Source organism: Xenopus laevis, chromosome 9_10L, assembly GCF_017654675.1.
Source record: "Xenopus laevis strain J_2021 chromosome 9_10L, Xenopus_laevis_v10.1, whole genome shotgun sequence".
NCBI lineage: Eukaryota > Metazoa > Chordata > Amphibia > Anura > Pipidae > Xenopus > Xenopus laevis.
In genome coordinates, this window is record NC_054387.1 from 133,743,782 (window position 1) to 133,771,375 (window position 27,594).

At 42.2% G+C, this 27,594-nt stretch overlaps 1 protein-coding gene across 1 annotated transcript; it reads left to right on the forward strand.

Annotated features, from left to right (window-relative positions):
- Window positions 1–615: 615 nt before the first annotated feature.
- Window positions 616–27,594, forward strand: LOC108703748. The gene is made up of 11 exons (XM_018240034.2): window positions 616–2,553; window positions 3,793–3,876; window positions 4,891–4,941; window positions 12,634–13,172; window positions 13,554–13,603; window positions 14,134–14,354; window positions 17,527–17,792; window positions 17,876–18,001; window positions 19,587–19,728; window positions 24,175–24,207; window positions 27,192–27,594. Exons 1-11 carry the CDS (start codon window positions 669–671, stop codon window positions 27,452–27,454), a joined length of 3,660 nt encoding a protein of 1,219 aa, XP_018095523.2. The 5' UTR covers window positions 616–668; the 3' UTR covers window positions 27,455–27,594.

Below are 27,594 nucleotides of genomic sequence, written 5' to 3' on the forward strand. Positions count from 1 at the left end.
ACTGGCCGTGTCTAAAGCAGGATATGTGGCCAGGGTTGGAACCAGAGGTGGCAGAATCGGCACATGCTTAGGGTGCAATGATAGGGGCGCTAAGCTTGTACCTCCCTTGCTTTGCCACACAATCCCCTTGCCATACACACCCCACTGTCCCCTTGTCACTTTGCCATGGCGACCCCAAGTGGAGGAAGTCAAGGTGGAGGGATGGGTTGGTCTGACAATGCGGCTGGTCACCCTACACCCTACACTGAGGAGCTCCATACAGGATACAAATAGTCAAGCACTTGGCATCTCAGGGGATCCTGGAGTCCCTCTCATCTGCCTAAATAACCTACAAGTATAACATTCATTAGTCTGAGCATTAGTGTGACAGTTACTGAGTGTCTTGTAGTTGCACCTTTACCTCATACTGTGCTTTTGCCTCAATATAGAGACTGACTGAGCTTTATACCAGAACTTTATCCCTTCCAGTAAGCGCAGCGATAATCGCTCAGAGATCCCCTGTGACCGCTCAGCTCCCCCCCCCCTCACTGAGTCATATAGTCTCCTCATTGGCTGGAAGTGTAAATGTACATAAAGGGTTACAATGACAGACATGTGAGGGGGCGGAGCTTCTATAAGGAAGTAGCGAAGTATTAGAAGTCACAGAGAAGTGTCAGTGAGAGCGCAGAATGGAGTCGGAGAAGCAACTGCAGGAGACACGGGGAGGATCAGATGGGAACAGTGAGAGGAGTGAGGAGTCACATAAAGATGTGCGCGGCTCTTCCATTAAATACCGCAAGTACTCGATGTTGGACCATAGGAAAGTCCCCAAACCGCTCAGACTGGAGATTGAAGTGACAGATACAAGCAGCGAAGAGGAGATCAAATACCTGAGAACTGACAGGGACACTGACATGCGCAGTGTGGTTAACAGGTACTTGAGCTTAAGAAAATGTAATGATCTCTACTCTGCAACTATACGCTGCCTGCAGTCTGCATTGGCTGATGCAGGATTCTACTATGTGGGGCCTGGGGACCGGGTGCGGTGTTTCTCCTGTGGGGGAGAGTTGGAGAATTGGGAGCGCTGGGATGTGCCCCTCACCCGACACCAACAATCCTTCCCTGACTGTCCCTATGTGCGGGGGGGGCAGAGAGCTGCGGTGTTTCCCATCAATGCTCAATATCAGTATCTGCGTAAGGAGTCTCCATTGTTCCATATGAGTGAGAGACCCAGTCAGAAAGTTCCCAGCAGCTCTAATTGTCCCACTGTACAGGGACAGATAAAGGACCCGGATTACAGTAAAGTGAAGTCTATTACAGAAGGGGAGAGTGAGACATCAGCGCCCCCCAGTGGCTCCAGTATCTCAGGGCAGAAACCCCTTCGGACAATGAGTGATGAAAACAACAGGTTAGAGACTTACCGGGGGCACCGTCACCATTTCCCATATAACAACCAGCGAAGCTTGTCCCGGGCAGGATTCTACTATGTGGGGCCTGGGGACCGGGTGCGGTGTTTCTCATGTGGGGGAGAGTTGGAGAATTGGGAATACTGGGATGTGCCCCTCACCCGACACCAACGCTCCTTCCCTGACTGTCATAAACTGTGGGGTCAATATCAGTATCAGCATAAGGAGTCTCAATTATTCCATATGATGGAGAGACTCAGTCCGACAGTTCCCAGCAGTTCTAATTGTCCCACTGTACAGGGACTGATAAAGGAACCGGATTACAGTAAAGTGAAGTCTATTACAGAAGGGGAGAGTGAGATATCAGCGCCCCCCAGTGGCTCCAGTATCTCAGGGCAGAAACCCCTTGGGACAATGAGAGATAAACACAACAGGTTAGAGACTTACCGGGGGCACCGTCACCAATTCCCACATAACAATCGGCAAAGCTTGTCCCAGGCAGGATTCTACTATGTGGGGCCTGGGGACCGGGTGCGGTGTTTCTCATGTGGGGGAGAGTTGGAGAATTGGGAATACTGGGATGTGCCCCTCACCCGACACCAACGCTCCTTCCCTGACTGTCATAAACTGTGGGGTCAATATCAGTATCAGCATAAGGAGTCTCAATTATTCCATATGATGGAGAGACTCAGTCCGACTGAAGTGGAGTCTATTACAGAAGGGGAGAGTGAGATATCAGCGCCCCCCAGTGGCTCCAGTATCTCAGGGCAGAAACCCCTTTGGACAATGAGTGATGAAAACAACAGGTTAGAGACTTACCGGGGGCACCGTCACCATTTCCCACTTAACAATCGGCAGAGCTTGTCCCGGGCAGGATTCTACTATGTGGGGCCTGGGGACCGGGTGCGGTGTTTCTCCTGTGCGGGAGAGTTGGAGAATTGGAAGGACTGGGATGATCCCCTCACACAACACCAAATCTCCTTCCCTGACTGTCCCTATGTGCTGGAGCTGGAAGCCAAGGGGCTACTGAATCTATCTACTGAATTAATTGAATGTATGAATTACATGAATAATCCTGGTTTGTCCCATATAAAGAACACAGGAGAGACACTCAGTTGGATCTTTCCGAGCAGCTTTGTGACCCATTGTGACAAGACTAAGCCCACAGGTGAGATCATTAGGAGCATCAGCTGTTGCTGAACTACATCGCACACATGTCTATAGTACAGTATCAGCCTGAGTGGCAGAGATTTCAGTTGGTGCAATTTAGGGACAGTGATATTCCCCATACACACAGGGAGGCTGCTGGGAGAGACTGTAAGCCATAAATTCTGCTGGAGAAACTGAAGTGACCATTAGTGAGAGTCACTCCATTCCCAGTCTGGTTCCTTACACTCATAATAGTCCCTGTGTCCCTGACACACACACATGTGAATAGCAGCTATTGACTGACAGCATGAAGCCTGTGTGATTTGCTTATTTATTATTATTTATTTATTTTTTAGTTATTATGCATTCCTCTATGGTTTGGCCACTAAAGGGACCCTTAGTCTATAGAGGGAGTAATTCTCCCCTTCCAGCGTCAAAACATGACCCCTAGATATTCTCAGTTTGGTCACTAAGTGGCAGTGACCTTTAATATAAAAGAATAAGACATTCGGCTCTAGAGGCTCTTTGCCAGAGCCAATCACAGCCCTGCAGTCACACAAGCACAGACAGGCTTCAGTTCCCTATCAGGTCCTGCTAGCTGCTGATTGGTTCCTGTCCTACAGTGCAGTGAGCTGAGAGCCGCCAGCTCCCCTGCACAGCCTGGGAAAGGAGGCAGCAGCAAGTGGAATGGATGGGTGGGAATAGTAGGGATTTTGCAGATATTATTAATCAGCAGATAGGCTGACCTGTGGGAATGACATGCAGAGTTTGTCTCTTGTTTCTATGGTATGCAGAGAAATTTGGCAATAATCTCCTGCATGTGGTTTAGGGTTGAACAGCCAATAATACACAGGCAGTTATTTGCCCTCTTGTGATCTATCCTTGCTCTAAAATGCGTCATTAAATTTAAATGTTCATAACCCCCTAGTGAAGCCTGTGTGAATCCTGTCCGTATTGTCTGTGCCAGGGTTTCTCTCCCAAACCCAAACTCATGTCATTATATCACTCACATAGGAAACAATAAGGGGCAATTTCCTCCTGAAACCCTAAGGCTAATGGAAGATATGAGACTTCCATGTCAGCGGAGAAATACCATATCCCCCACCCCCCAACCCTAATTCTGCATCTCTGCTTCAGTTGCATCTGTCACTGAGCACATGGGCTGGATTGTGGCCCAAAATGAACACTTGAGAGAAGGGTCTGTATAGGGGAAATATGAGACAAGACCAAAGAATAACTGGATCCTCTTGTTCTACAGAACTGGAGCCTGGCGGAAATCTCAAAAGACGACTGTCATTACCTGAATTTCTTGAGGAGACTGATGCAAATGAGACTAAAAAAGGTGAGAACATTTCCACCCTCCCCCAGTCATGGATCCCACCAACAGGTACCTACTGGTTTATATATATATATATATATATATATATATATATATATATATATATTTCATATAAGGACTCACATACTCATGTACTGAGCAGCACTCTGGAGATTTGGTTCTGAGTGTTGGCAAATCCATTGGGCTGGTCACGATGATGATGATGATAATGGCAGTTAAAGGACCAGTAACATCAATTTTTTTAAAAAAAAAATTGTTAGTATACATCGAAAAAAAACCCTACAAAGACAAATTAAACCTTGAAATCACTAAGTCTTTATTAAGAAATATATTACCGAAACTCCGCTTGCGCTCCTCTTCAGAAAATGCGATCGGCCTATCCATTGTGCGGCGCTCGATTTCTCCTCCCTGCCTTCCTTATAGGAGATAGCCAGGGAGGAGCGCCGCACGATGGATCATTGCCTGTCACCTTTACTGAACAGGAGCACAAGCAGAGTTTCGGTAAATTATTTCTGAATAAAGTCTTAGCGATTTCAAAGTTTAATTTGTCTTTGTGTTTATTTTTCTTTGTATACTAACGCATTTTTTTTTTTTAAATCGATGTTACTGGTCCTTTAACTGCCATTATCATCATCATCATCACACTGCTGCAAATCTCCCTCTACAGTATGTGTCAGAGATATCAACCACCTTTTCGTTTTGGGGCACATCTTGGCCACATCCAGTTATAGACTAATTTGGCATTGCCAATTTTTTTTCTTCATTGGGTGCAGACATTTAGGGCAGGGGGAGGGGCTGATGAAGTGTTTATGGAACAATCACTTTTTTTGGGAAAAAAATTATGATGTGGCAGGTAGGGACTGGATTAATTTAGTTTTAATCTGAAATAGTTTTTTCTTGGTTTCAGAAATCGATCAGTTCTAATAACCCTACCCTGACCTCACTCCCAATAACATTTCAAGCTGCCTGTTCTGGGGTTATTTCATGTATCCACACTGTTCTATTCTGTTTTTACAGCAGGTCAACGTCATAGAAACAAATCATTTAAAGCAAAGAAAAAGAAAAAAGGTGAGAAATTGTGTCCTCCAGCAAAGTTTTCACCCACACAACCTGCCCTCAATATTCCAAGATACATATAGTAGGATTTGCTCTGAGACACAGATTTAGATGTTAATCCCTGTGAATTGTGATAACCCCACCCAGTAGTTCCCAATTGAAGGGGACAGATAGAGAGAGGTTAAAGGAGACATGTGAAAAACAACAATGTGCCAGTGCATTGTACTCATTTAAATAAGACATTTAGTGTTTCAGGCTGATTTATTGAATATTTCTGCAAAAACCCTAATAATCCCTCCCTTCTCTTCCACTTGCTGCTCCCTGAATTCCCAGGCTGTGCACTCAGCTCACTGCACTGTAGGACAGGAACCAATCAGCAGCTAGTAGGACCTGATAGGGAACTGAAGCATGTCTGTGCTTGTGTGCAGGGCTGGAACTAGGGGTAGGCAGAAGAGGCACGTGCCTAGGGCGCAAAGGTAGAGGGGCGCCAGGCATATACTTCTTCTAACGCCTTCCCCTAGTTCGGACCGTTGAGCGGCAGCTTTCGTCTAAAAGTGAGCATGCGGATTAGCGGTTCCTCGTTGCATGCGCATTATCATTTCCCTGCACTTGCGCTCTTCCTTGCATGATCACCCGAGCTGCCTCTGCAATTGCTCTTCTGCGCATGCGCAAGCAGTGGAGGGGCAACGTTGTCGGCCAGTTTGCCTAGGGCACCCGGCTGACTTGGCCAGGCACTGTTTTGTGACTGTAGGGCTGTGATTGGATGTCCCCCTGGCAGGGACCATTAGGACACGCCCACCCCTCATTTGAAACACAGAGAGGGACCAGAGAACATCTATAGCAGGGGTGTCCAACCTTTTGGCTTTATGGGGCCGCACATGAAATACACAAACACTTTTGATTTCTAAAAATAAAGGAAATACGAGTATAAGCCGATCCGAGTATAAGCCGAAGTACCTAATTTTACCTACGAAAACTGGGAAAACTTATTGACTCTAGTATAAGCCTAGACACAACTACAGCCCTGTCTCCCCGCAGCGCACATTCCGCCAAAGAGACCCCCCCCAGCGATCAACCGGACTTCTTTGCAAAGTTGATGGTGACAGAGAATTGCCAAACGAATTACTGTGTGCATTGTCCCACTGTCCCACTACCATGTGCAGAGGGTGCTGTGTAATATTGCCATCACTGTTAATCTTTCGTATAACCAACAGCGGGCGCTGTGTGATATTGCCATCACTGTTAATCTTTCGTATAACCAACAGCGGGCGCTGTGTGATATTGCCATCACTGTTATTCTTTCATATAACCAACAGCGGGCGCTGTGTGATATTGCCATCACTGTTATTCTTTCATATAACCAACAGCGGGCGCTGTGTGATATTGCCATCACTGTTAATCCTTCATATAACCAACAGAGGGTGCTGTGTGATATTGCAGTCACTGTTATTCTTTCATATAACCAACAGAGGGCGCTGTGGGATATTGCAGTCACTGTTATTCTTTCATATAACCAACAGAGGGCGCTGTGGGATATTGCAGTCACTGTTATTCTTTGATATAACAAACAGAGGGCGCTGTGTGATATTGCAGTCACTGTTATTCTTTGATATAACAAACAGAGGGCGCTGTGTGATATTGCAGTCACTGTTATTCTTTGATATAACAAACAGAGGGCGCACTGTTATTCTTTCATATAACCAACAGAGGGCATTGTGGGATATTGCAGTCTCTCCCCAAGTGAACTGTTGGTATAGGAATGATTAAAAGTGACTGCAATCTCAGCTACTGCCCGCTGACCCGAGTATAAGCCGAGGTAGACTTTTTCAGCACATTTTTGATGCTGAAAAACTCGGCTTATACTCGGGTATATACGGTACACAGAAATGAACTACAATACCAGCTGGATAACCAGATTGAGCTATACACTGGAATATGGGACAAATATAGATCAACCTTCTCCGCTGTATGATTACTAATTGGGCAATGGGCAGTCTCCCTCCTCCCTAGGTCATTAGTAGCCTAATTTGGCTGGAAACTAGACCAACCTGGCAACCCTGCTGATGATCAATCCCAGTGCAATGCCTATAGCTCTACTGCTATTTCCCTGCCTAGGCTGACCCAGTTCATCAAGCAGCTGGCACAGGTGGAACTCACCTTCCTGCTTTCATCATCCAACACTGAGGCATGAGGGTCCCAAAAACAAAAAGCAAGAAGTGAACTTATAATGGGGACTGGATGTCAGGGTTTGGGGGGTGTTGTAATTCAAAAACAACAGATTTGCATTACAGATACACTTTACCCTTGGGTAACACAATGTACTCTAAGCAGGCAGTAATACACGGGAGCCGAAATAATGACTATTAAACCGAAAAACAAAGCACTCGCTGAACTATAACTCACCTAACCCCCCCCCCGCAACAGTCCAGATTGTACCTGCGCAGCTCAAAACATTCTTAGCAATAAACAGTGTCAGCGACCCCTCTCCCCGACTCCCTGTCTATAGCTTTAACCTCCCCCTACTAAGCAGTACCTCTTCCCACTCTTCCCAGGACCTCACATGTCGACGGATTACAATGCAGAGAGGCAGGCAGTCTCTCTCTCTCTCTCTAGACGAGAGGAGTCACGTGACGAGCTGTGACATCTCCAACAAATTTATTCAGCACACAGTCCAGCCAGCCCAATGAAGGTGGGGGTGCTGAGTCTCTCTCCCTATTATACAGGCAACCGAGCGTTTCAAGCTGGGCTGCATCAAACTCTATCCCGGGCCGCGGGTTGGACACCCCTGATCTATAGGGAGCTCCAATAAAGGGGCTATTTTTAAAGACAATATTAATGTTTAGCCCCGTGTAAAAGCAACACCATATATTACTTATAATTGCCTACAAAATTAAGTTTTTTTCATTTATCCTATATATCTGCTTTAAATATAGAAGGAACGTGCTGAGAAAAGTAGTGTTTTGTGCTAATTTATTGAAATACATTTGTAAAGATTCACATTTATACAGGTCATTAGTGATGGGCGAATTTGCGCCATTGCGCTTTGCCAAAAAATTCGCGAATTCCGCGCGAAATTTGCGAAATGGGGAAAAGTTTTTGATGCCGGCGCCCGTTTTTGATGCCGGCGCCCATTTTTTTACACCAGCGCCCGTTTTTGACGCCGGCGTCCGTTTTTTCGAAAAAAAATTCTGAACCCAGAGTGAAACAAGCAACACATTATTGCAGAAAATAATTTATGTTATTCCTCACTTGAGGAAGGACATACCATTGTTCTAAAATGTCTGATCCTGCTTTGCGCGACTTGAGTACTTTATTAAAATTGGGAACACACCATCGTAACCATACAGTTATTATCATCTTTGTTTTGATTTCTGGAAGAAGCATAATATCCAAGGCTATTTTGATCTTAAGATGTAGAGTTAATATAGATATTGGTCTATGTAGTTATATATAAGTGAGTGTAAACATAGCTCTGTAAAGTAACATATTAAGTAAGGTTGAAAAAAGACACACGTCCATCAAGTTCAACCTTTTTTTCCTTCTCTATATCTGACTAACTGCCAGTTGATCCAGAGGAAGGAAAATCCCCATCTGATGCCTCTCCAATTTGCCTCAGAGGGGGAAAAAATTCCTTCCTGACTCCAAAATGGCAATCGGACCAGTCCCTGGATCAACTTGTACTATGAGCTCTCTCCCATATCCCTGTATTCCCTCACTTGCTAAACACCATCCAACCCCTTCTTACACCTATCTAATGAAGACAAAAAAGAACACCAAGAGCCCCAATAGTGTAATATGTTTTTACAAGGAATAATGGTAGAGTAAACAAGTTAATACTCACAAACCAGGGTTACCGATAGGCAACCACTGTATAGGCAGGTGGAGAGATTATCCTGACCCCACTCAGGAATAAGACGTCGCTCTCTGTAGAAGAAGAAAAAGGGGATGATACCCCTCCACTCGAGGTGGACTTGATATAGTAATAAGAAAAAACAAAGGCGCCAAAAGGATAAAATTAGCTAAAAACACTTAAAAACCCAATGGGTAATTCAGAGGAGGTAGTAGTGGACTTACCTCCTCCAAGCAGACACCAACGAAAGTGGTAATTTTCAGTAATAGTTTATTCACAAAACAGTATTGCAACGCGTTTCGCAGGCATTTCCTGCTTCATCAGGCAATATGGAACAGGAGCAAAAACAACAGTGTCTTTGTATAAACACGCCAGGCGCCTCTGTGCTGCTTGAGGACCTATCTAATGTATCAGCCTGTACCACTGATTCACATCTTCACAGCTCTCACTGTAACAAACCCCTTCCCAAATATTTAGCTGGAACCTCTTTTCTTCTAATGGGAATGGGTGACCTTGTGTCAGCTGGAAAGACCTACTGGTAAATAAAGCATTAGAGAGATTATTATATGATCCCCTTATATATTATACATAGTTATCATATCACCCCTTAAGCGCCTCTTCTCTAGTGTGAACATCCCCAATTTGGCCAGTCTTTCCTCATAGCTAAGATTTTCCCTTTACCAGCTTAGTTGCCCTTCTCTGTCCCCTCTCTAATACAATAATGTCCTGTTTGAGTGATGGAGACCAAAACTGTAGGGCATATTCTAGATGGGGCCTTACCAGTGCTCTATACAGTGGGACCCCCTCCTCCCGTGAATCTCTGCCCCATTTAATACAACTCAAGACCTTATTTGCCCTTGATGCTGCTGACTGGCATTGCTTGCTACAGACAAGTTTATTATCTACAAGGACTCCAAGCTCCGTCTCCATTATGGATTTGCCTAGTGCAGTACCATTAAGGGTATAAGTGGCTTGGCTATTTTTACATCCCATGACTTTACATTTATCAACATTGAATCTCATTTGCCACTTAGCTGCCCAGATTGCCAGTTAGTCAAGATCCTGTTGCAAGTGCCACATCCTGGATGGAATTAATTGGGCTGATAGTTTTGTCTCATCTGCAAACACTGATACATTACTTACAACACCCTCCCCTAAGTCATTAATGAACAAGTTAAATAAAAGTGGACCCAATACTGAGCCCTGGGGGACCCCACTAAGAACCTTACTCCAAGTAGAGAATGTCCCATTAACAACCCCCCTCTGTACCCGATCCTGTAGCCAGTTTGCTATCCATGTGCAAATGACTTCATTAAGCCCAACAGACCTTCGTTTAGAAAGCAGTCGTTTGTGGGGCATGGTATGAAAATGCTTTGGCAAAATCCAAATAGATCACATCTACTGCCCCCCCACTGTCCAGCATTTTACTTACCTCATCATAAAAGCAATCAAATTTGTCTGACATGACCTATGCTTCATAAAGCCATGCTGATTGCTGCTCATAATGCCATTCACTAGGACGACATTTTGAATGTGATCCCTTAACAAGCCTTCAAATAATTTGCCCACACAAGTTTACTGGCCTATAATTGCCAGGCTGAGATCGTAATCCCTTTTTAAATATTGGAATAACATCAGCTTTTCTCCAATCCATAGGCACCATACCAGATGACAGTTAATCGGAGAAAATCAGAAAAAGGGGCTGGTCTAAAACGGAACTAAGCTCTCTTAGAACCCGGGGGTGTATGCCATCAGGCCCTGGAGCCTTGTTTACATTAATTTTTATTAAAGCTTTATGAACCACATCCTGAGTCAGACACTGACTAGATTGGGCTGAGCCATCAGTGCAGCTATGAAGTGAGCCTGGGAACTCACACTCCTCTATTGTATACACTGAAGAAAAGAACTGATTTAACACATTTGCCTTTTTCTGTATCTGTTACAACAATACTGGTACCATTATTTAATGGAGCAACACTCTCAACCTGCATCTTTTTACTATTAATATATTTAAAAAACTTCCTAGGGTTAGTTGGCACCTCCATCACAATTAACTCTTCATTTCCTTTCTTTGCCTTCCAGATTGCTGATTTACAACATTAATTAAAGTGTTTATATTCATTAAATGCGGCTTCTGTGCCAACAAATTTGTAGTTTTTAAATGCCTTTCTCTTATTTACTATTAACTTCTTTACTTTTGTATTAAGCCACACAGGATGATTCTTAGAGATTCTATGTTTACTTCTTAAGGGAATAAATTGAGAACAGTAATGATTTAATATCATTTTAAATGACAACCATTTCTGTTCTGTGTTTTTAGCTGAAAACCTAATGTCCCAATCAATACTCTGTAGGGCAGCCCTCAAGGCACTAAAATTAGCTTTTCCAAAATTCATGGTTTTTGTTGCCCCAGTATATTTTTGTTTTTTGCACCAGACATTAAATGATATAACATTATGTTCACTATTATCCAGGGGTTCAATGACTTGCACATTTGCTATAAGTTCTGGGTCATTTGAGATCACTAAATCCAGAAGCATTTTTTCTGGTTGGCTCCTCAACAACCTGTGCCATAAAATTGTCATGTAACAAGTTTATACATTTGTTCCCATTAACTGATCTGGCAGTACCGTTGCTCCAGTCAATATCTGGGTAATTAAAATCTCCCATTATCATTACTTTACCCAAACTATAAGCCTTTTCTATTTGCATGAGGAGCTTTGGCTCCTCCTCGTCACTTACATTAGGGGGTCTATAGCGACGCCTACAATTAATTTGCTGGACTCTTTACAATTGGTGAAGAAATCCACCCACAAGACTTCTGCCCCCTCATTTTCTAACATAACCTCCTCTTTTATATGAGCTTTTAAATCCTGTCTAACATACAGACATACCCCTCCTCCTTTTCTATTGCCTCTGTCCCTCCAAAACAAAGTATAGCCACTGATATTTACTGCCCAGTCATGTGACTCATTCAGCCATGTTTTGGCCACACCAATCACATCATATTTTCCCACCAGCACCTCCAGCTCTCCCATTTTACCAGTCAGACTTGTTGCATTTGCAAACATACATTTAATACTGGTACCATATTGAACATATGACATGTGCTCCTCCCTATCCTTAACAGTACCCCCAGCCAAATCTCCTCCCCCATTTTCCCTTTCTTTGCCCACTGTCTCATCTAACTTTTACACAGTTAGGGACTGGAGCGCTCTAACCACCCGCCGTATCGTTAAGATTAAATATTGGGACGTTCTTCTACTTCGCGGTCTGCTAATACACTTAATCCAAGTTTGCTCACCGCTGTTTGAAATTGGCTCGGGTGCATATGCCCCGAGCCCTCCGCTTTAAATATCCCAATGAAATAAATTTGTGGGTCACTCACCGCTCCTGTTCGGTGGTCCGGGTGCTGCGCCCCGAACCCTCAGCATAGGGGAGACATCAAGGTACAAAATCAACACTTTGGCACGCACTCCACAGGACTCCAGGTAACGGTAAAAAGGAATTTACTTTATTACACAAACAAATATCCATATTTGTTTGTGTAATAAAGTAAATTCCTTTTTACCATTACCTGGAGTCCTGTGGAGTGCGTGCCAAAGTGTTGATTTTGTCACTATCTCATCTAACCTGTCTTCCACTGAATCCTTTACTGAACCCCCCCCACACCTAGTTTAAAATCTCCTCCAACCCTCTAGCCATCTTCTCAATTATCCAGCTTACAAAACTGCTAATCATTTTGATCAGGAGTGTCTGCAGTGGGTTGTGCTTTGTTCATCAGTTCCTCTGGGGTGATACATAGCACTAACAGCAGCATTAAAATGCTATTTTCATACTGATTCATCTTTCAGATCAAGAAGAGGGACTTTCTGGCCCAATAAAAGAGGAGGCTTCCGGCCAAGTGGAAGAAGGAATTTCTGACCAAGTGGTAGTGGGGGCTTCTGGCCAAGAGAAAGAGGGGGCTTCTGGCCAAGTGGAAGAGGGGGCTTCTGGCCAAGTGGAAGAGGGGGCTTCTGGCCAAGTGAAAGAGGGGGCTTCTGGCCAAGTGGAAGAGGGGGCTTCTGGCCAAGTGGAAGAAGTAATTTCTGACCAAGTGGAAGTGGGTGCTTCTGGCCAAGTGAAAGAGTGGGCTTATGGCCAAGTGAAAGAGGGGGCTTCTGGCCAAGTGAAAGAGTGGGCTTCTGGCCAAGTGAAAGAGTGGGCTTATGGCCAAGTGAAACAGGGTGCTTCTGGCCAAGTAGAAGTGGGGGCTTCTGGCCAAGTAAAAGAGGAGGATTCTGGCCAAGTGGAAGAAGGAATTTCTCAAGTGGAAGTGGAACCCAGAGTTCAGAAAGAAGAGACACGTGACTGGCCCAGAGGAAGTGCAGAGGAGTGTGAGCTCTGTGGAAAGGTGAAGTATCTGACATGTCACACCAACACAAAAATCTCTACAAGGGAATAATAGCAGAGCTGCCCTTCACTGCAATAACAGCACACATAGTAGAGTGTACATTTCTTTGTTTTCCCAACAAGCCCCTCACCCCTTCCCAAAAAACTAAATTGGCAGCAGAAAGTTGCATTACTGTCACTGTGCAATAGTTCTATTACTAACTTGGTATCACTGTTAGTTTACTCTTTAAGTACAGTATGTATGTATGTGCCGTGGGGGTCATTTGGAGGTTTAACTTGAAGGACATTTGTATTTTTTTCTTCCATATTAATTACATAACTATGACTTTATCCAGTGAATGGGACTTGTCTGGTTCCAATACAGATTCTGTTTTTTTTTCAGATTCTTGAAGTTCCACGAATCAGTCCCCAGAGAAGTGGCACCAAATACAGGTAGAACGTTATTCCTATATATTGTTATTGACTGATGTTAGTGCTGCTAATAGGGGAGCTGTGCTGGCATAGAATTCATTTCTGCTGGAGATACGGGGGCAGCTCTGTAATGAATGAGAATAATGGATATTATCTGCATATTCTATATGTTATCAGATGGAAGGGGGAATCTCTGGGCAAGAAATTACATCAGATCTGCCATCTTAGCAGCATTGCCGGCCCTGTTCCACCCAGAGCAAAGGATCTGTGGACTGGGAGGGGCCTGTAGGAGAAAGGGGAGAGATGTCAGAACTTCTGGGAAGGGGGTGAATGATGTCTGCAAATGGGGTGCAAAACCTCATAATAAAAAGCCCAGGGGTGTTACCTCCGGTTGCAGACTGGTAGTAATGGCAAATGGCCTGATTCAGATCCAAAGTTTTAAAAAGAAAGTTTAGTTGCACTTCTAAACAGTAAGTTTGGTTGCTCAGTGTTGGGGGCACAGTCAGGCTGTTTCTGTAGGATGTTTCTCACACTTACCCATTGTGTTCCAGGTTAGTGGTGCCGGGGGAAGGTCTCTTCCGCTGCTCAGAGACAGGATTACAGTTCTGTGTGGAATCACCGGCCAATATTGACATTGAAATTGGTTCCTGGGTGGAATTCCTGGGGCACCTGCACCAATACACATATGATATTGTGGGGCCCCTTTTCAACATCACAGTCAAATCTGGGCAAGTCTCAGCAGTGTATCTGCCCCACTACGTGTGTCTGAAAGGTAAGTGTCACCCTGAGAAACAAACCAATAGGATTTATCTGCAGTAACACTGTCTCACTGACACAAACCAATAGGATTTATCAGTAACACTGTCTCACTGACACAAACCAATAGGATTTATCAGTAACACTGTCTCACTGACACAAACCAATAGGATTTATCAGTAACACTGTCTCACTGACACAAACCAATAGGATTTATCAGTAACACTGTCTCACTGACACAAACCAATAGGATTTATCAGTAACACTGTCTCACTGACACAAACCAATAGGATTTATCAGTAACACTGTCTCACTGACACAAACCAATAGGATTTATCAGTAACACTGTCTCACTGACACAAACCAATAGGATTTATCAGTAACACTGTCTCACTGATACAAACCAATAGGATTTATCAGTAACACTGTCTCACTGACACAAACCAATAGGATTTATCAGTAACACTGTCTCACTGACAAAAACCAATAGGATTTATCAGTAACACTGTCTCACTGATACAAACCAATAGGATTTATCAGTAACACTGTCTCACTGACACAAACCAATAGGATTTATCAGTAACACTGTCTCACTGACACAGACCAATAGGATTTATCAGTAACACTGTCTCACTGACACAAACCAATAGGATTTATCAGTAACACTGTCTCACTGACACAAACCAATAGGATTTATCAGTAACACTGTCTCACTGACACAAACCAATAGGATTTATCAGTAACACTGTCTCACTGACACAAACCAATAGGATTTATCAGTAACACTGTCTCACTGACACAAACCAATAGGATTTATCAACAGTAACACTGTCTCACTGATACAAACCAATAGGATTTATCAGTAACACTGTCTCACTGACACAAACCAATAGGATTTATCAGTAACACTGTCTCACTGACACAAACCAATAGGATTTATCAACAGTAACACTGTCTCACTGATACAAACCAATAGGATTTATCAGTAACACTGTCTCACTGACACAAACCAATAGGATTTATCAGTAACACTGTCTCACTGACACAAACCAATAGGATTTATCAGTAACACTGTCTCACTGACACAAACCAATAGGATTTATCAGTAACACTGTCTCACTGACACAAACCAATAGGATTTATCAGTAACACTGTCTCACTGACACAGACCAATAGGAATTATCAGTAACACTGTCTCACTGACACAAACCAATAGGATTTATTAGCAGTAACACCTTCTCAGTAAAACAAATACAAACAAATAGGGTTTAGGGACAGTAAAACTCTCTTGGTAAAATAATACAATAATCGGTTAGATATATACGTTGTCCTTTATTGTGTATTTTCTAGTGTTTATGGCAACAGTCCTTTTTAAATAATAATTTGCTGGTGGTTTATCAGCCACTACTGACTGAATTTACATTGTGTTGGTAACAATACACTTGTACAGCACATTTGCACTTATTCACTACACCGTGGGCCAACACCAGAAGATCATATTGGTTGTATCACCCAACTGATATGGGCTGATCCTGTGCTTTATGTACTGTGTATTTATTTACTTATTTATTTACTTAATGTACTGTGTATTTATTTACTAACTTTCTCTGCACCAATAATCTGCTTGGCCCAATGCAGTCTGACTTTGGACCTACTCACTCCACTGAGACTCCTTATGTAGAGTTGCAAATGATCTCCAGACTTCTAAGGCCAAAGGCCATTACTCTATTCTCATTCTGCTGGGCTTATCTTCTGCTTTTGATATTATTAACCATTCTGTTCTAATGGAAGTTCTCCATTCAATTGGTATTTGTGATCAAGCTGCATCTTGGTTCTCTTCCTACCTTTCTGACCACTCCTTCTTTGTTAATTTGCAAACAAATCCTCTCCTCCTGTTCATCTTAATGTGGGCGTGCCTCATGGTTCTGTACTTGGTCCTCTGTTGTTCTCCTTGTACACCCTCTCTTTAGGAGACCTTATATCTTCATTTGGCCTTAAATATCACCTGTATGCCGATGACCTTCAGATATATTTAGCCACTCCCTCACTAACCACTGACGTTCAAACCCAGATAGCAGACTGCCTAGTAGCTATCTCTTTGTGGATGAACCAAGGCCACCTCAAGCTCAACTTGGCCAAGATTGAGCTCATGGATTTCCACCCAAACCAAGCCCTTCTCTTCCTTTCACCATTACTATTGATGGCATGACCATTAACCCGGTTAACTCAGCATGCTGCTTAGGGGTCATCTTTGACCAGTCCCTCTCCTTCTCTAATCATATTAATAATACTGCCAAAACCTGTCATTTCTTCCTCCGCAATATAGCCAAGATATGCCCGTTTCTTTCACAAACAACAGCCAAAACACTAATCCATACCCTTATCTTATCCCGTTTAGACTACTGCAATCTCCTCCTAACCGGTCTTCCTGACTCCCATCTCTCTCTCCTCCAATCAATCTTAAACTTTGCTACCAGGTTCCTTCTGCTCTCTCCTAAAAGAGAATCTGCTCAACCCCAACTAAAATACTTAGCATGGCTGCCCATTAAGCAAAGGACAGCATATAAACTACTTCTACTAACATTCAAAGCCCTTCATTCCTCTGCTCCTCACTACATTCTTCTCTTGTGTCGCTACATGTTCCTGGCCGTCTTCTCCGCTCTTCTCATAGCCACCTTCTCTTCACACCATCCACTGCCACCTGTCATCTCAAACCCTTCTATCTTGCTGCTCCTTACCATCCCTGAATTACTCTGTAAGGAATCCTCTCTCAATCTCTTCAAGAAAAAACTAAGAGTCTACCTTTTGGATTATAGAACATTAGCCTAGTCTTGTACCTACTAATTATGCTTTACCTTGTGCACTTTTTCATCTCCAATTTGTTCCTGTATGTTAGCCTCCCATCCACTTAGACTGTAAGCTCTATGGAGCAGGGACCTCCTTCCTACTATGTCTCTTACCACATAGCACATAAGCTCTTTGTCCTATGATTCTGTATATATTTATTATGTGATTTGTTTCCCCTGTGTATACTTATATATATTGTACTTTTATGCACTGTACAGCTTTGTGGCTCCTTAACACCACTTTACAAATAAAGTTAAACATACATACATACATAAAACTTTTGTTGTTTGCGCTTATTAATCATGATAATACTAGAGGCCAATCATGTGATTCCCTCACAGGAGGAGACGTGGATAAAGCAATGTTCAGAGTGGCTCATTATAAAGATGACAATATGATCCTGGAATCACCAAACAGAGTTGAGCCTTTTTATGTTGTTCTGGAAAATCCCACCTTCTCCCCAGTGGGGGTGATTAAGTTACAACCATCACCTAATGGACGTCGGAGGAAAATCCCAACTCACGGCGTTGTCATGTTATACAGCAGATACAAAACAGGTTACACCATTCATCTCTACTTGATGCCACATGATCTCTCATTAAAGCAGGTAAATAAATTCCCATGTTTCTCTCAGAGAGTCAGAACATTGAGATATCTGATATGTGGCTAATTTATATATAATGTGTTTAGGCTGTGCACAATAAGGAGACTGGGAATTGTTTTTACTGGATGGACAAACCTCCTCGGACCAGCACTATATATACTGGCACACAATATGTTGTGGGGGGACCGGAGGATGCAGAAATAAATCCAGAGGTAAGTTACATGCTCTCCATCTGCATTATGAGTGACATATCAGCCAGATTCAAATCAGTGAGAAGAAAAGTTTATCATGTAAAAAGTCATGGATGAAATTCAATTTGAGATTACATTTAGTTCAGAAAAACTCCTCTCACGAGAAAAAACTGGAACTGAGTTTGGTGAAAAGTTTTTTTCTCCTCGAAATTGAATCCATGACTTTTCACATAATAAAGCTTGAGAAAACTTTTTCTCACTGAACTGAATCTGTGTGAAAAAGGAGAATGTGCCAGTGCATTAAACTCTTTTAAATATAGAAGAAATGTGCTTAAAGGAGAAGGAAAGGCTAAAATTAAGTAAGCTTTATTAGAAAGGTCTATATAAATACACCAGTAAACCCTCAAAGTAATGCTGCTCTGAGTCCTCTGTCAAAAGAAACAGCACATTTCTTTCCTTCTATTGTGTACTCATGGGCTTCTGTATCAGACTTCCTGCCTTCAGCTTTAACCTCCAGGGCACGGCCTTGAGCATGCTCAGTTTGCTCCTCTCCCCCTCATTCCTCCCCTCCCTGCTGTAATCTGAGCCCTGAGCTATGAGTGAGCAGGGAGAGACTCAGGCAGGAAGTGATGCCACACCAAGTCAATATGGCAGCTGCTATCCTAGAAAAACAGAGAACACTTCAAGAGATGTTTACTCAAGTATGGTAAAGCATTCTACAGAATAAATATAGTGTTATAGCTTGCACTATTGTGGCTAATCTATTGTCAATAAACTGCTTCAGTAGCTTTCCTTCTCCTTTAAAAAAGTTGTGTTGATTTATTGAGAATATCTGCAAAAATCCTACTAGTCCCACCCATCTGTTCCACTTGCTGCTGCCTCCTTTCCCAGGCTGTGCAGGGGAGCCAGCGGCACTCAGCTCACTGCACTGTAGGACAGGAACCAATCAGCAGCTAGCAGGACCTGATAGGGAACTGAAACCTGTCTGTGCTTGTGTGACTGCAGGGCTGTGATTGGCTGTCCCCCTCCTATTGTGCTTTTGACAGGGACCATTATGATAAACCCACCCCTCATTTGAAACATGGTCAAGGACAGATCAGATCTTTGGGAAGCTCCAATAAAGAGGCGGTAATTAAAGTCAGTGATTATTTTTAGCCCAGAGTGAAAGCTGGCACATATTAATGATTGCCTACAAGATTACGGGGGGGGGGGGGGGGGGGGTTAATGTATGTCTCATTGAAGTACAGGGTTTTTGCATATCTGGCAACATTCCAAGGTGAAAAGTTGTAATTTTTTGGTCACCTTAGTCCTTTGCCATATTTCACCTTTAACTTCCAACCACTTTCCATTTATCCCAGTTTTAGTTAACCCAAAACAACAGCAAATTGCTTAGGTCAAATAACACACACAGGAAGAAGGATGGAGAAGATTCAATCTGATTACATTTGCTTTGGTCTGTTTGTGTCTCGTCTCTTTACTGGAGGTCCCTCAACATTCACAATCCACAGGAAGGTTCATTCTTGCTTGTTCCCAAGCTGCATGGCTTGTACTGTATAAAGTCCTGTTCTATAAGCCCTAACTTCAAAAAATATGTTTTCTTTTTTAGGAGCTTGAGCTGTGTTTGGATGTCAAGTCAGAGCTGTATAATTACAGTGAGATATACCTTGAGGAAATACAGGATAAAATGTACTTACAATTAACGTGTGAAGTAAATAACACATCAGCATGGCGAACTCGACTCAGGACTGGTAACTTTCATAATTTGTCTTTCTGATGGAAAAACCTGCATATGTGTCTCCTGTCACAATCCCAACCCTCCATAGATGATAGAAGGCAACAGCCAGTTGATTGTGGGTATCAAATAAGTAGCACCATTTCCTCAAATTCCTAACATTTGCTTTCATTTAGAAAACAAGGATTAAAGCTGTTAATCAGCAGATGTTGGGAAAAAAATGCCAACTTGATTTCCGATAAATCAGGTACAAAAAAGGAGGTTTTTGGGTGCACTCCTAAGGCCATATAAAAACATATTTGAAACCAAGCTTCAGGAGATTTTTATTCCAAGTAATGCGGTTAAGCAGAGAGGTATATGACCTTTTATATTTTGATCACAGGTAAACAGGTTAGGGACCGCCGTATGGGGTTTACCTTGACGTGGTATGGCGGCTTATCAACTTTATAATCATAACTTTGTAACTAAAAACCCTGTTTTTCTTTTCTTTTTTAAATACATGCACTTGCATATTCATTGAATCATTTAGACAGGGGACTATTGTATTTAAATACATTTTATATGACCTTAGGAGTGCACCCACAACCCTCCTTTTTTGTTTCTGATAAATCAGCCCAATATATTCATAATATATTCAGTATAACATGTTCATTTATAATATTTGATACTGCCTAAAAGATTAGCAGATTTTTCACTAATTTGATATATCTCCTTTAAAAGGAACAAAGTTGTAAAGTCCTTTCTTGCACTACAAAAATCTAGAAATTGCAGAACATTAATTATTAGAAATATCTTTTTTTTTGATAGTCAAAGTATCACACACACACATATATATATATATAGACAAATATAAGAGTCCTCTGCACTCAACCCATTATCAATATATTTAAGACAGAGACATTTTGTGCATACTGCTACTGAAAAATGCCTTACCCTTTAAACAACACAGGGATTGTTTGTCCATATATTTTACATAATGAAGCAATAGAATTCTTAATGAATCAGATAAAATTGAGCGTAGGACTGGCCAGATATGGGATGACTGTGACGTAGTTGTTCAGCTTAAATATATTGCAATATATGGACAAACAATCCCTGTGTTGTTTAAAGGGTAAGGCATTTTTCAGTAGCAGTAGCACAAAATGTCTCTGTCTTAAATATATTGATAATGGGTTGAGTGCAGAGGAATCTTGTATTTGTCTATATGTATTTTGTGGTCACAGCCTCGTTGCACCCCTGCCTAATGGTTTTAAAAACTAGTGGTGAGCACAACTTTTCCTTGTTTATATATATACCGTATATACTCGAGTATAAGCCGACCCGAGTATAAGCCGAGGTACCTAATTTTACCTAAGAAAGCTGGGAAAATGTATTGACTCGAGTATAAGCCTAGGGGGTGACAAATACATTTTAGGACATGTTCAGCAGAACACACGTTCCTGTGTGCGCTCTGCTAGGGAAGAACTGGCACTTAAGTAAAAGAAGTTTAGTGAAGATCTGATGAGTGTCTTTGGTGTTGCCCAGCATCTTTGTTGATCCCATAATGTTTTACACTGTATTGTACAGTTTTGTTTTACAATGCAATTCAGCAAGCAGTCTAATAGTCTTCTAAAAAGTATACCGGTATGCATGGGTGTCCACAGAATATTTTCCAGGGGGGGGGCAAGGAAGATAACATATCACTCAAATTATTAGTACCCATATTTTGGTTTCCTAAATGGTTAACATGCCTGTCTTGCAGCACTTGGATCCTGACTCCTAAATTCATTTCTGGCCAAGTGCTTGCCTGTCTGCTGTGGAGCTTGCAACTCTCTTATATATGCATAGTGTGCCTGTCTGCTCTCCTGCCTTTATCTCACCCGCACCTCCCCCTCCTGCTGCTCTTTTTTAATCTCCCTCTCCCTGTCATATTTCAACTCACCCCCTGTTTTATTCTTTCTGTGTCTTTGCTATGCCCCCTCCTTATCTCTCAGCACTTTCTTCTCTTTCGTGACGGTAATCTCAGGCAGACAAGTCTCTGGCCGAGAATACCGGGACACACCACATGCTGCGCATACCATTATCAAAGGATGGTAAAGTTGATGCTTACTGATTGATGTGAATACAGTAGTGACTCCTCCGTTCTGCCCATACTTCTCCCCCCTCGTGGCTTGATTTTGCTTCCTTAGCCCTCGGCCCCTCCCCTCCGTGCTCAAAGCTGAAATGAAAATGCTAGCTCACAAACGCAGAGCACGGAGGGTTAAGAGGGGAAGGGCTGAGGAGGGAGGACTGAGTTACGAGAGCTGAGAGGGGAGGGGCGGAGGGCTAAGGAAGCACGGAGGAGTCACTGCGGTCTTCGGATCAGTGAGTAAGCAGCAACTTTGACATATCAGTATACATTTAGTTCTTCCCTAGCAGCTGACTCGAGTATAAGCCGAGGTAGACTTTTTCAGCACATTTTGGGTGCTGAAAAACTCGGCTTATACTCGAGTATATACGGTATATATATATATATATATATATATATCCATATCTGGGTGGCACACCGTATCACATCGATTACCCGGGTGCACGGTAAAAAATTCATACACTGTTCAAATGACCAGCAACTCCAGGGGTTTCAGTGAAAAAAGTTTTGTATTTAGATAAGTGCAGATACAGCTACGGCTGTATCTGCACTTATCTAAATACAAAACTTTTTTCACTGAAACCCCTGGAGTTGCTGGTCATTTGAACAGTATATATATATATATATATATAGTCGTATTCCAAGGAATGACGCACTCCAGGACTTCATAATGAGATCAAGCAAAGTGAAGTTTTATTTGTCAACGTTTCGGTTCAGTCTGGACCTTTCTCAAGAAAATGTCTTGAGAAAGGTCCAGACTGGACCGAAACGTTGACAAATAAAACTTCACTTTGCTTGATCTCATTATGAAGTCCTGGAGTGCGTCATTCCTTGGAATACAACTATCTACACTATATATGACAGCACCCAGGCAATAAAACTCTGCTGGATTGGAGTGCACCAAAGCCTGAACTGTGTATATATATATATATATATATATATATATATATATATATATGTAAAAGTAGCAAACAAACCGCACAACCAGGTCTTGCATAAAGTGTAAAAATCAAAAACTTATTTTATTTATCGACGTTTCGGCTCCAAACTTAAGCCGTCTTCAGGAGACGGCTTAAGTTTGGAGCCGAAACGTCGATAAATAAAATAAGTTTTTGATTTTTACACTTTATGCAAGACCTGGTTGTGCGGTTTGTTTGCTACTTTAATATTGTTTACGGTATTTAACCAGCACCTAGGCATTGACCAACACTTGGGAGTGCTCCAGATCGTGTGTTTGTGTATATATATATATATATATATATATATATATATATATATATATATATATATATAGTGAATAAAGTACCCCCTTTTGTAAAATATAAGGATATTATAAGTTACCGAGGAGTTTCATGACCATATAAAAACACGAGGCCGAAGGCCGAGTGTTTTTATACAGGTCATGAAACTCCGGTGAGTCATGTGACAGTAATGACATCAGAACTCCGGTGAGTCATGTGACAGTAATGACATCAGAACTCACCGTTTATAACTGATGACATCAGAACTCACCGTTTATAAGAATATAATTTACAGGATAGTCATGGCTTTTGTGTATTTTATATATATATATAAAAAACCATTTACTGAAAATGTGTCAAATGACAAATTCAGTTGCCTTATTGAATGGGAAATACCTGAATACTCTTGTATAGATACACTTGAACCTGAATGTGCTAGCAAGGGGTTTATCAGGCTTTTTACTAAACTATAAACTATGACTATAAACTATGTATTAAAGGAGACACAAAGTGATGCACTGTGGGAGGGGGGAGGGGGGCCCTGGCCCCCCCAGTCCGACCCTGACATCATGTACAACATTTCTAGCCTACATCTTTATTTAAGCTTTAGTTTCCCTTTAAGGGTCCCTGCCAGAATCACAGTAGGAGGGGAACAGCCAATCACAGCCCTGCAGTCACACAAACAAAGACATCCTTCAGTTCCCTATCAGGTCCTGCTAGCTGCTGATTGGTTCCTGTCCTACAGTGCAGTGAGCTGAGTGATGCAGGCTCCCCTGCACAGCCTGGGAAAGGAGGCAGCAGCAAGTGGAACAGATGGGCGGGACTAGTTGGGATTTTGCAGAAATTTACAATAAAGTAACCAGAAACACTACTTTTAAAGCACATTCTTTCTATTTCTAAATGAGTAAAATGCACTGGTACATTCTTAGTTTTTTACATAAAACGCCTCCTTTAAAGCTGGGGTTAGTGGGTTATTGATTTATTTTTGGTTGGTTTTTTACCCTTGTCTGGGTCTCCTGTGTTCTACTATATAATAAAACATTGTTGTATTGTGCTGAGACATGCTCTACTCTACATACAATGTTAATGTCCCCACCCCTGTGTTTTATTTTAGAAGACTTGATACCAAAAGCCCAAGTGACACAAGGTTGGTATTTTAGATATTTTGCTGTATTAATTGTGTTGTAAATGTTACATAGTTACATAGTTAAATTGGGTTGAAAAAAGACAAAGTCCATCAAGTTCAACCCCTCCAAATGAAAACCCAGCCCCATACACACACCCCTCCCTACTGTCACATAAATTCTATATACCCATATCTATACTAATGTTGCTGTATTAGCATTATGTTTCTAATTTGTGAACCACATTCTATTGCTCTACATAACTGGGTTAAATATAGTTACCCTGCCCATCCTATATATTATTACTATTATTCTTTTCATAAGGGTAACAAAACCAAATTCTTTACAGTCAGTTGTAACAGAATGTATATGGGCAAAATAAGCCATTTGCAGAAGAGCAGATACCTGTTTCTTACTGTCCATTCCGTTCCTTTGGATGATTTTATTCAAATTGGTTTCAGCTTCTTTTAGGGTTTCAAGAGTAGAGAAGCAACAGGCATTTGTTCCCCTACTTACTGGAGAGTTGCCCAAATAGCCTATTGTACTTCCCATGAATGATACAGATGGTGGAACATATATGGAAACATCAACCTGGCACAAAAATGTAAAACCAAGAAGGGGAGCATGCACACTTTTTATCTCTCAGACATAATATGATCTGGTTAAAGTTCTCGTATAGTGAGGGGGAATATGAATTCCCAGGTGCATAAAGAAATTTGCTCCCTCTTCAAAGCCAGATTTTGCAGTTTTTCTGTACAGCATTTTGGCTGAGAAGACTTACAAATTGTACTGATGTACAAGTATCTTCATTTTCTTCAATATGTGGATTGTATAGAAATATTGCAGTTTGTACTAGTCAGACCCTATTTTTGATCCTTATTTCAGGATGAATCCCAATTTTTCCTGTGTTTTTATTAACTAGAATCATGGCATTTAATATTACCTCTCAGTTAATAATACCATAGCTTGGTTCTTCCCTTAATCCTTAATAAGATATATAACCATTTAGTATAACTCACTTATTAGCAAAGGTATTGAGTTGAAGCCACTTTTGATGGTCCTACCTTTGATGAAAGTCCCCTTAATGTAATGAGTACATATATGATGAAAAAAGTACCCCGTATTGTTAATGAGGAGTTCCATGACCATATAAAAGCACAGGGCCAAAGGCTGAGTGTTTTTATACAGGTCATGGAACTCCGAAGTGACTTCTAATATCCTAATATTTTGCAACAGGGGGTACGTAATTTAATATAATACATAAGTTTCTGTAAGTCATGTGTAAGACGTGACATCACTAAGCTCCAATTATAACTGATGACGTCACTAAGCACCATTTACAAGGATATAATTTCTAGAACAGCAAATGTTCTGTCCTCCCTACGGATTACCTGGGGCAGTGTGTAGTTTGACATGCAGCTAAACCTCCCCACACTCCAATAAAGAGACTGAGCTTGGAGGCTGTAGGTTTTACTGGATAGGCAAGTGGAATAGATAAAGAGCTGAGTGGAGAGGTGAAACTGTAATACAAACCAAAGGAAATGCAATCAGTACAAAGAATAATAATGCAGACATATGCAGATATATAACTATAACAACACAAACACTAGCTGGCATGAAATGTATATACAGCAATGTCTCTGGGGATGCTGGCAGCTGTAAAGGTGTTTTGGTGCAACTTTCAGTCTATTTACTTACCAGCGATGCTACCATAAAAGGAGAATGCAAAACTGTTTGTCAAAGGAGCAATGAAATATAAAGCATGATGACCGCTTATGCTGGAGACATGACAACAAATATTTATGCACCCCAAATCACACTGTAACTGCCCCTAACCACACATACAAGATGTTCTTTCAGGGGTATGTAGTATGTAGCAGAGAAAATGACACTTCTCCCCAATCTCCCTCACCTGGAAATCAGACTGAGTCTCCACTAGTTGAATATGACAGCAGCTCCACAGTTTGGCAACCAGAGCTGAAACAGTACATACAATTTGCGACAGCGGTATAAAACTGCCAACAGTATAGATAAATCCAAAAAGCATAATCTTATGAGCAACCTCTCAATGGCGACATACATAGTTGGTCTGCTGTAAGTCACTCAATTAAAGGAGAAGGAAACCCCCTGGGTGCAAAACCCCTCCCCTGTGTTGCCCCCCTCCCCCCTGGCCTACCTGTCCCCCTGGGCAAATGCCCCTAACTTGTTACTCACCTCTCTGCACAGGTACTGTCCACGGAGTTCACAGTCGCCATCTTCTCCCATGCGATCTTCTTCCTGCTTTGACCGGCGTCTTCTGGCGCATGCGCAGTAGGAACATTTACCGGTACGGCTCTACTGCGCGTAAATGTTCCTACTGCGCATGCGCCAGAAGACACCGGTCAAAGCAGGAAGAAGATGCGCATGGGAGAAGATGGAGACTGTGAACTCCGTGGAAAGGACCTGCGCAGAGGGGTGAGTAACAAGTTAGGGGCATTTGCCCGGCGGGACAGGTAGGCCAGGGGGGAGGAGGGAGGGGGGGCAACACAGGGGAGGGGTTTTGTGCCCAGGGGGATTCCTTCTCCTTTAATGGCCCATGTTGTCTATTCTCTTAGCTCGGAGAGCTTTGTGGGAAATTCCTGTGATGTTGGTATTTTTTACAATATATTTGGATCTTCCTGGGTAGAAGTCTCATCAACTGTGTCACCAGTGACTAGACTTACAGGTTTAAATAGCCCGAAAACGGCTTGGAGTGGCTGTAACTCACACCATTTTAAGTTATTGATGTAATGTAGTTCTAACAACTCATAGCAAAAACTATGATTGTTACTTTCAAATTGGTTTAGGTGGGTACTATAAGTTTACCCTGTTACTACATAACCCCACTAATGCTTTATCCCAAAAAGAAGCAAGAATGATCATGAGTATCAGAATTAATGACAGTGAGCAGTCATAAAAGAGGGTAATAAAATGGTCTTGGTGATATATAATTTTGGCAATGCTTTTGGGTTTTCCTTCTCTCCCACAGATAATCAGCACTTTGTGGATAGGCACCGAGCAGCTCTGATTGACAGAATGTCCCACATTGATCCTGTACTGGATGATCTCCTGGGTGATAAGATCCTGACCCAGGAACAGTACGATACAGTGAGAAGCAACAGAACCTCCCAGGAGAAGATGAGGCATCTCTATGACTGTGTCAAGACTTGGGGGAAGATAGAAAAGGAGATGTTCTACAGTACATTGTTTGTACATAATAGAGCACTCATTAAGGACCTTCTATGCAGCTAAGAGTCCTCAAACTACAAATTTAATAATAAGAGGAGGCCTTGGATGGCTACCAAATGCTGTATCAACCTGTACCACTGATTCAGGGAGAGAATTCCACATCTTCACAGCTCTCACTGTAACAAACCCCTTCCCAATATTTA